Source organism: Xiphias gladius, chromosome 12 (genome assembly GCF_016859285.1).
Source record: "Xiphias gladius isolate SHS-SW01 ecotype Sanya breed wild chromosome 12, ASM1685928v1, whole genome shotgun sequence".
NCBI classification, from domain to species: domain Eukaryota; kingdom Metazoa; phylum Chordata; class Actinopteri; order Istiophoriformes; family Xiphiidae; genus Xiphias; species Xiphias gladius.
In genome coordinates this window covers 17021409-17031810 of record NC_053411.1, presented here as the reverse complement: position 1 = coordinate 17031810, position 10402 = coordinate 17021409, and the positions used below count along the sequence as shown (strand labels likewise).

At 41.9% G+C, this 10402-nt stretch overlaps 1 protein-coding gene across 1 annotated transcript in view; it reads left to right on the top strand.

Annotated features, from left to right (window-relative positions):
• Positions 1-1179: 1179 nt before the first annotated feature.
• The window catches only part of LOC120797015, a 30345-nt gene continuing 21122 nt past the window's right edge, over positions 1180-10402 (top strand). The window contains exons 1-7 of the mRNA XM_040140215.1: positions 1180-1287; positions 3908-6269; positions 8198-8259; positions 8810-8848; positions 8973-9164; positions 9387-9530; positions 9735-10045. Of these exons, the coding sequence (XP_039996149.1) occupies positions 4209-6269; positions 8198-8259; positions 8810-8848; positions 8973-9164; positions 9387-9530; positions 9735-10045 (2809 nt within the window). The 5' untranslated portion in view covers positions 1180-1287; positions 3908-4208. The remainder of the gene's footprint in view (positions 1288-3907; positions 6270-8197; positions 8260-8809; positions 8849-8972; positions 9165-9386; positions 9531-9734; positions 10046-10402) is intronic.

The window sequence follows — 10402 nt, the reverse complement described above, 5'->3', positions numbered from 1 at the left end:
TCAATTCTACTGTTAATTGCAAAGAGAGCAAACACAACATTCACTCTGTTGAATGAACAAAAAGAGATATTTTAGACCAAACTGTAACCAATCGAACACGCCATATATACAGTAAAAGAAAATGTGGTCAGTCGTTTCACTATTGTCTTTACAAAAAGGGCAGTTAGTATTTTCAGTATTAAACCTCTTCCTCAGAAGCTTATTAGAAGGTTAAATGTAATGAAAAACTTTGAAATGTGTTTCAGTCGCCCTATAATGTTGTGTTTCCAAAGGACCAGTAAACTTGACTCCTTTAGCAGGTATGTGTATCTTCATTTCTCAGGCTTTTTACCTCCAAATTTGCTCACTGGAATGTCTCACATCCACACCACCGATCACATTTTGGAGTTATTTCAAATTTTGAAACCTTTTGAGCTGCTAACACAGTTATCTGCAGACACAAGACACTGTTGTTCAAGTGAAATATGTGCATGTATTATTTTAATGCATCCTCCTTCTCTCCGCCCTTCATTTGTGTATCAACATCCTTTATAGTTACTGTTTATATTGGTGCATATAGCATTTATAATAAAATACCTTTTATCTTAGTTTTTTCATGCTTCATTTGTGTATAGTGCGTTTATAATATAGTAGTAGTATAGTAGTATAATATAATATGGTATTTTAAATGTTTATTAAGTTGCCACCCATAAGGGGTTTCAAAAACTATTACTGAATTTCTGTGAGATGGCGCCACTGTGTGGCAGAGGAATGACAAGAGCATACATAACAGCCATGAGGTCAAGGAATAAAGCATGACTGGAACAAGTAAAAGCAACAAGCATTCACTTTTACTCCTACTCACAAACTTAAAGATAAAAACTATTTATCAGACTTCTTAGAACAACAACAATAATAATAATAATAATAATAAGTTAGCAGAAGCGGTACAGTTCACAAAAGAGTAGTTTTAGTCTATTGTTTGCATCTGGACATTTAATAGCATCTTTAAGTCTAAAGAAGTTTGATAAATACTTTTTATCCTTGAGTTTGTGAGTAAAAGTAAAAGTGAAGGATTTTTTCGTTTTAACTTTCACTCAAGTCCGAAATTTTACTTGTGGCACTTCTCGGACTGTCAGCCAACGTTCGTGCTTTTACTGTGGAGGTTCGCGCTTTTACTCTGAAGGCTGATCACCCAAACCGGAAGTCTTTACGGCTTTTAAGGTATTTGAGATTTCCTGCAAGCAAACATCCGGAGGAAGAGTCCGAGCTCTCCGAAGCCAAACGATACAACACGAGTAACGTAAGGTATGAACCCCCCCCCCCCCCAAAAAAAAAAGCAATTTAATAAAAACACGGAGCGGGGCGCTTGTATTTACGGTCGCTGTACTCGGTGTTTGTCCGTTACCGGGTCGTCCCAAGGCCTAACGTTAGCGCCCGCAGGAAGCAGGAGCTAGCATCAGTGGCGGTTGGGCTCAGGGCCCCGACTCTCATTAAACCCCCTTTCTCGACCGTTTACACCTGTGAAGCTGATCGATACTGATATGACTCTTCGGTTAAACAGTCGCAAACGTTCAGAGTATATCGGAATAAACGCATGATGTGACGCTGATTTAAAAAAAGAAAGAAAAAAAAAAGAGGTTAAAATAAAAGGTTACACTTAACACCCCCAAAGATGGAATTTTTCCTTCCTCGTTAAGAGTTTTTTTTGTGACATTAAATCCTATGTTGTTGAAGAAATATGTAATATTTAAACAGATATGGCACTAGGAAGAGTAGGAGGAACACGTGTCCGGAATAACATCACAGGTGGCTGTGTTATATGCAAGGTACTATAACTGAGACAGGGTGCAAATTACCGGGACCCCGAAACCGCTTCAGCCGACTGAAAGTGATTCTGTGCTTTTTCTACTGCGACATGTCAAAATGTCTGTCTTGAAAAAAAAAAAAAAAAAAAATCCCTTCGGCGCTCACATCACGATCCAAGTTGCAATTAACGACTGGGGAAACTCAGATTTTGCTAAAAGGTCCAATATATCAGACAAGCCTGAAAACCAAACAAACATGGATGCCTGGTAACAGTGAAAGTCTGACCCTCACTGCTGATATGCTGAATTTTACTGAACAAAGTGCTCTATTTTAAAATCATTGAATTTTTAACCCTCACATAGCTAACTGCTGTCATGAGTACTGACTTGTGCGTGACGTGAAAGCAAATAACTGCCTGCCTGCCTGAACCATCCATAAATATTCTGTGTCTTTTTATGTGTTTCTCAATCCTTGACGTGATCAATCTTACAAATGAGCATAACGACACACACTTCAAAAAGTAGTTGTGTGTATTGGGAATGGTGTGAAAAAAGGAAAAACTCAACCCCCCCCCTTCTTTCATATCGCCGCACACCAGGCCAGTCACTTCATAAAGTGGGTGTGTTTTTCCGACAAGCACTTCATTTGAAGCATATTAAGGCCTGTAGCTTATGGTGGATGGTGTATTGGATTGCATTTTATTCTATGGTGTTCTTGTTGTTTATGTCCACCTGTTGTATTTTAATTGTCATTTTGGCATGTCTGTATTCACAGTGTACTGTTTACTTGTGAGAAATGACTGGTGCAGAGACACCCCAGTGATTAGCCGGTTGAAGAATATAAACCAGATAGCTGGGTTTTCTCTGCTTATCAGTCTTGCTGCATCCCATTTCTAATCTCTGCTTTCAACCTCAAAACTTTATGACGAGACTATGCAACCCTTTTTGTCATGTCAAAACTCTGTACAGACAGGATTTTACAACTGTGAAAAATTATCAAAGTGGCAACTATTTTATCTTTTGTTGCAACAGTCGTTAGTAAAAATAAGGCTTGAAATCCTTTCTTTTCTTTTCTTTTTTTTTTCCTCCCGGGCACCCACTGCTTTTGCTCCCCCACTGTATTGCTGGACTGGCTTCGATCAAATGAAAGGGGGGGGTTACATTTTTTCACACAGAGCTAGTGTTATCCATTGTTTTAGGGGTTATACTGCACTGTATGAGGATGATCTGCTTCTCTGTACCAGTGTGGCCATACTCTGCCCTTGGATTTGTGACCTAAAAAATCCTTGCTCTTTGTGTTTGACGCTGTAAATGTAAAGTTTTGCAAGAGAGAACGATTTCTCTATAACTTGATGTACGTAAAAGGGTGGGAGTAGAAGTCCCAGGGAAGTTTTGGAATGCAATAATCATTGGAAGGATGCTTTTTTTTTTTTTTAAACATTTTCTTATCTTGATTCTTCTTGATTGGACCTTTTTATGAGTTTGTGTAGTTCCGTCTTCTGCTGTTCCACTTGTAGTGATGATGGTATCACGACAACGTTTTTAAAAATCGCTGTTAATGATCTTTAGTCCATCATATTGTAAATTATGTTAATCCCAATGTGATTCAATTTGTACAATTCTATTTTGTTCCACTGCCTAACATCTAAACCAATAACTTGTGATTCAGAGTCGTACCTGAAGTTCAGACTGATTTAGATTGTCGTTCACTACCAGCGTTTAACTCACTGATGCAATGTGATGTTTTTAAATGGAAATTGTAGTTGTGAGATGTTAAATTTTGCAATGTGCCTTGTCTGTCTGTCTGATGCCGGACTCAACCATTTCCATCAAAGACGAGCATGGAAAGGAAATAAACGAGTTTGTCTCTGTTTTGGATGTTTCCTCTTAACAGCCATGACCTTGTTTTTTCTCTTTATCTGTGCTTTGTTGTTTTTGCCCCCCTCTTCTTTCTTGCTAGTGAAGACCAGGAAGTGGAAAAGACGGACTGAAGGTGTGTCTGTCAGGAAGCACCAGAGAGAAGTCCAGACAAGACCTTCCAGATGATGGATGTTGCCCAACCAACAAGCTGAAGTCCAGTCCCATTCAATAACCCCTTTCTTTGTTTTTTAACTTTTCAGCTCTGCGTTGCTATTGGAGCGTTGCGCCCCTTCTCCTTCTCCAGGGCCCCTAAGGAGCCCCCTACTTGGAGGGCTCACAGGGAGCCCGCTCCTGATCGGACAGCAGGCTGCATCCTTGCAGCTGGCTCAGCTGAAAGCCCAGCTAGCACTGACGCAGATAAACACCGCTCTCGCTGTTGGCACTCAAGCTGTGAACTTGACAGCCAACTCCAACACACCTTCTCCCTACATACGCACAGCTCCCCCCTCCCCGACTGCTGCGGCCATCAATCTCCTTAACCTTCTGAAGATTGCAAACACCATGTCTCATCCCCTATATAACCCCTATGCTTCTGGGAACCAAAGTTCCTCCCAGGGGCAATATGGACTCTCCAGTATGCAGGCAGAGAGGGACCCTCGAAGGTCATCCTCTTGCCTCGGACCTGGGTCCAGCTTCAGCTCTTCTGGAGTTTCTTCTGTAACCACTGCCAACTCTGGGGGAGTGATCCCATCGCTGCTGGCTCAATCAGTGAGCTACAGGCCTGAACAGAGCAGGACCAAAATAGATGAAGACCTAGAGAGGTCTATAGACATGCATATTAGCAGAGCCAGAGAGGAAGTGAGGTTTCTTGGCAAACCGGCGCATCAGCCCGTAGGCCAGGGCACTCGCTTTACTAGCATTCAAAGAGATGACTTTCTCTCCCCATCCAAAGGGATGACCAGCTATCCGATGTCCTCTACCACTGCCTCTCAAGGACATAGACAGTCTGATGTTGAAAGTGGCAGTACCTCCTTGGACTGGTTGCCAAGCTACACAAGGTCAACTGCTGATGATTCCTCTAAATTTTATTCATCATCTGCTTCATCTAGCTATGGCAGTGGAGACAGTAGGTTTAATACCTCCAGTGAAAGAGAACGTGATATGCAGTCCATTCCAGGGTTAGGGGATTATGACTATCCAGTGCCAGACAAACCTGCGGCCCCTACTGAGTCAAGTCGCCCCAAGTACACTTCTGAATCAGCTGCTAACATCCTTTTGCATTTTGGACTTGAAAAAGAGGACTTGGAGCATCTCATCTCTTACCCTGAAGACCAGATCACCCCTGCCAACCTGCCGTTCATCTTGCGCCAAATCCGGATTCAGAAGGCCAAGAGAGCTACGACTGCAGATCACTCAAAAACTTATCGTGAACCCCAGTCCACCAGAAGTGTGAGTGGAATGGACAGTTTGAGTAGTTCTGGAGGGGCAGGGAGACGCCAGGAGGAAATGTCATCGGCCGTTCCCCAGCCCAGTAAAGTGATTGACTATGGCCATACTGGCAAATACGCTGGAGGGGTTGTGAATGAGATTGGAAGGACCAGTGGCAGAAGAGCTAACACTGATGGTAGTGGCAGTATGTTGGCGGTGGACACCTTTGATAGTAGCAGCCACAGTCGAGAACCACTGCAAAAAGGTATAACAGAGGTGAAAAGCATTGCCTTGGGTTCTTCACGTGACCAGGGCAGCTCTGTTACCAGCTCTTCGTACAGTTCAATACGGAGTTCTGTAGCCCCCGCGAGCAATGATCCAGTGAAACGATTGCAGACCCAACCAAACCAGACTTCTCAAACAATCCTCAGCTCTTTCCCTCTGCCAAAGAAAGACACAGACACAAGAGGCTTCAGGTCAGAAGCCCCCAAACCTCTTCCTATGAAAGAACCAGAGGCAGATCGCCAGTCATCGTTGAAAACCCAACTATCCAGCAATCTGTTCCACGGTGTGCATCCTGGCCGACCTGGTCTTGTGCTCATTGGCAGCAATGATGCCAGTGGCACTAAGGATCAGAGTACAAATCAAGGAAAAGTGTCAAAGGTTGCTGAGCAGATGAAAAAGCAGGAGACGCAGCAGCAACTGAAGCAGCAGGCGCAGCAGCAACTGAAGCAGCAGACGCAGCGGCAACTGAAGGAGCAGGCGCAGCAGCAACTGAAGCAGCAGGCGCAGCAGCAACTGAAGCAGCACACACAGAAGCAGCAGGCACAGAAGCAGCCAGTATTGCAACTGGGGCAAGCATTGTGCCCTCCAATTTTTTCTGCTGCGCAACCCGTTCAGCTTACTTCTCTCATCCCCAGCAGCACGGATGCTTCACATGCCGTGCAACGTTCAGTGTTTAACCCTGGTGAGCCTCACCCTATCGTTATTCCTCGAGCACCACCTCAGCCGATCCTGAGTCCGGTGAACTTCATTCGTATGTCACTGACGCCTTCCAGCAGTCAGCATCCAGCAAAGAGGCCAGTCTCCAAGGGTCTGCCAACACCAGCCATGATGCATGACTATGCGGCGGCCACACCGAGAGTCTTTCCACATACCTGTTCTCTGTGTTACAAAGAATGCACTCATATGAAGGTGAGTTGAAGACGGCACTCTGTTTTCTCTCCCTTTAGGAAATTGTGGGTTATTTCAATTTGTAAAATTTTTGTTCTCTTAGATTGTAACATACCAATTTAAATGGTTCAGTTTTCTTTGTTTAAAAGTGCTAAACGGTTTCAATAAAAAAAAAATAAAAAAAAAAAAATCCAAAGATGATACTTTCAAGCCTATTTGATTTATGTATAATATTCTTTGATTTTTAATGGATAAGTAATTTCTATGAAATTATGCTACTAAAAAGCCTTCCACCACCTATAAGCTGTGTACCATTTTGCAGACAGAAGCTTGGATTGCAAACTTTGGGAGCCATTTTTTAAACCTGACTAATCGTAGACTAATGTTGATGTACTCCAAACTAAATATTTTGTACCAAAATGTTTCAAGGATGCCAGTTACAGTTAACTAACATCTGTAATTCATTGTTAAAATGTCTGATTTACATGATTTGACAGACTTAAAATGGTTGTTAGACATCAGTGTCTAGTTTAGCCAGATGAAGATCAAAGTGTAATGACCATTGCCAGATTCATAGTGACTGTTGGCTGTTGCATAATTTGAATTTAATTTGATATAAAATAATGAGAACAGGCCATCTTCCGAGATGATTGTTGTAATTGGGACCAAGGGCTTAGAAGACGTGATGAGGAGGAATCTGCAGATCTGAACAACCAGTGCATCAGATGATGATGGAGGACGGCTGTTTCCCCCTTTCTCTCTATTATTTTTGACTACTGTTTCACGGTCTATATTCCGTTTGAATATGCATTGTGTTAATGAATGTACAATTTGTATCTTTTTCCCCTCTACTGGAGGTATGAGTAATGCATTTGTTACTTTAATTCATTTAATACCTAACAATACGTGTCCTTTTTTTTTGTAATACTGGCTATTATTCTGGAACTAAGCTTCCCTTTTTGATGTATTGTGAAGTATTTTTGTGTCCCAAAAAGGAATTACAATTATTACTACGAATACTATGAACTTGAAGCCCACCAGCAACCATCGTACTTCATGAATCACAAAATCAGCAGAGATTATTTTTGCTTTCTTGACCATCAGTCTTATTATTTTCCTCCTTTTGGGACACCGCATTTCACATTTTGGCTACTCAACAAAGACACACCGGCTTCTTCCTCTCCCAAGTTTCCACATCTACCTGCCTCTACTCCAGATGTAGCCGTCCCAGCTTGTTTGATTTTGTCCTGATCCATACCCGATAGTGACCTCAGCTGAGATAACCTCGACCAAACTTCGGGAAGCTTTGATACTGCACAAGATTGAGGAGCCAGACACCACAGAATCCGGAGCTCAAGGAGAAGACCTTTTTATTTTGGATGTTACCGGCATTGTGCCTCCTGTATTTCTCATATTTCACGATGAAGACTTGTTGCCCTTGAACTCAAGCTGATTAATGTCATTTGTAATTATAAAGTTTCTAAAGCATTTAATTTCCTTAATATTTTTGTCAACATCAAGGTATTATATTTGTTTTCATGCTTATTTCTCACCGCTGTTTGTCTCATAAGTCATCATTTATAGTTTTTTATTTACTCTCTGAGCTGCTGGGGAATGCCATAGCTCCTCAAGGTTGTTCCAGTTTCTGAGTTACTGCTGTTGGCTGAAGATTTAAAGAAACCAGATAAAAATATTTTGCATCTGTGGGCTTCCTAACTTCCCTGTCTTAAACAAAGAACATGTATCAACTCTCTATCATACAAAAGCAGAGAATTGGAATTTGGACACTTTGGAAGGGGGGCACGCTTTGAAGATCTAAGGAACTTCTTAAAAGCTGCCGTAATGCTGAATAAACAAAAACTGGTGTTATGGCAGGTTAGATCTTGAAGCTAATAGCAGTTTTGATTAGGTCTGTCTAAATGTTGTGTGTTTGTTGTTCTGACCACTAGGATTGGATCTCCCATCAGAACACCAGCCATCACCTTCAGAGCTGCAAAGTCCTCCGGGCACAGTTAGTTGTTTTTTTTTTTTCTGTTATTTTTTTACTTAAAGACTTGATCATTAGAGCTATTGTTTCATAATTATTATCATAACTTTTTCTGGATATTTTTGGTGAAGGCCCATCACAGATGTGCCAATGTACTGTAGAAGAAATACTGAACAGAAAGTAGAACAATCCTCAGGATTGTTTGGCCCTGATGAACTTTTACTTTGGTGATGCCTCTGCAGCAAGTTGGCACAGCATGCATAGCTATTTGCATTAGTTACTTCAGTACCTTGAAGTGTCTTTCTTGAACCCACATTGATGTGAGGTTAGTCAAACATGAACTCCTTTAACAATGGGTTCTTCAAGGTAACTCCTTTGGTTATTCTGTAGTTATAGTCTGCATAAACATCACAATTCTTTGGTATCATTTAACTGTAGAAGTGTTACCTGAATATAGCTGCTTCATGATAGTCCACCTCAACGCAGAAACGTTGGCCTTTGTTGTCAAAATGTGACCTCTTTGCTGTTTTAATGGGTGTATTTGGATTGTTTTTCTTTTTCTTTTTTTCCACAGATACCCAGAGTGGGATGGTGAGATAATACTGGGGCCCAGGTAAATATCTGAGTCTTTAGACAAGCTCGAGCCCCATTATTTCGGAACCCGTGCCCTGCAGGTTTTTGAAAATTTTCTTTGCCGATCATTCACCTATGCTTTTCTGGTTCCCTGCTCCCCTCAGTGCTCCAGGGAAAGATGCCAAGCCCTCGCCCTCAACTTCTGCCCAGACTTCCCAACATCGTCACCAGAAAACCAGGCATAGAAGCCGCTCCCGTTCCCGCTCGCCCAGCCCCCGTAGGCACCATGGCTCCGAGGGTAGAAGAGAGAAACGCAGCAGATCACGATCACCGCACGGCTCCAGATACACTCGCGGGTCTGTGATATACAAGTCTGAAATGAACAATTATATCGGTGAACAGAAGGGATTCCACTCAGCGCTAGCTTGTGAATGACCAAATATATTACTGTATATATTAAAACATCTGCATCAGCATTCATTTGAATGTCACTTAAATTTTTTTGTGAAATGTTTTGCCATTTTTAAATGTATCATTAGATTAATTGACTTGTTAAAATGCTTTTATCCATACTTCAGATCCCGGTCTCGTTCTCGCTCTCCACGTTATGACCGTCCTCCCTCCTCCCGCTCCCCCAGTCCCCGTAGGCACCATGGCTCAGAGGGTAGAAGAGAGAAACGCAGCAGATCACGATCACCGCACAGCTCCAGATACACTCGCGGGTCTGTGAGAGACAAATTCTGATATGAGCAATAATATCGGTGAACAGAAGAGATTCCACTCAGCACTAGATTGTTAAATGACCAAATATGTTACTGTGTATATTAAAATATCTGCGTCAGCATTCATTTGAATGTCAGTTGCCATTTTTAATTTTTATCATGAGATTAATTGACTTGTTAAAATGATTTTTATCCATACTTCAGGTCTCGTTCTAGCTCTCCATGGTATGACCGTCCGTCCTCCTACCGCTATCGGTCGCGCTCAAGGAGCCATGAGAGACGATCCTTACCAAGGAGGAGAGACGAGAAACGGTTCTCGCCAAGAAGGAGTGAAGAGAGACGGTCATCTCCGAGACGGAGTCGTGAAAGACGATCATCACCAAGGAGGGGTGACGACAGACGATCATCTCCAAGAAGAAGCCGTGAAAGACGATCGTCCACAGAGAGGTCATCCCCTCAACGGAGGAGGTCGAGCAGTGCAGAGAGACTGGCTAAGAAACTATTGGAAAAATCAGGTTTGAGAAATTGCAAACATTTTAAGATCCCTAGGACTTTTAAAAAAAAAACCTGTTTAACGTAATTTGTTAGTGAATGTACCTCCCTATAATTACTGCATACAATAACAGTGGATCACAAATTATGGAAAGGGAATACTGAATGACAAAAGAGAGGAATGAAAGAAGCAACCAAAAAGATTTTCCTTCGTAAAATAAACATAAAATCAACAGGTTGCTCATCTTTACCATGTAGCTTTTTAATGTTTTGAAATTTTATCTACTTTTTGCTTGCCTGCTAGGAGCTAGAAGCAGCGCTTCTCACCTACGTATACTGTAGATATGTGTGTAATTTTTACTTAAGCATGTAAACCACTA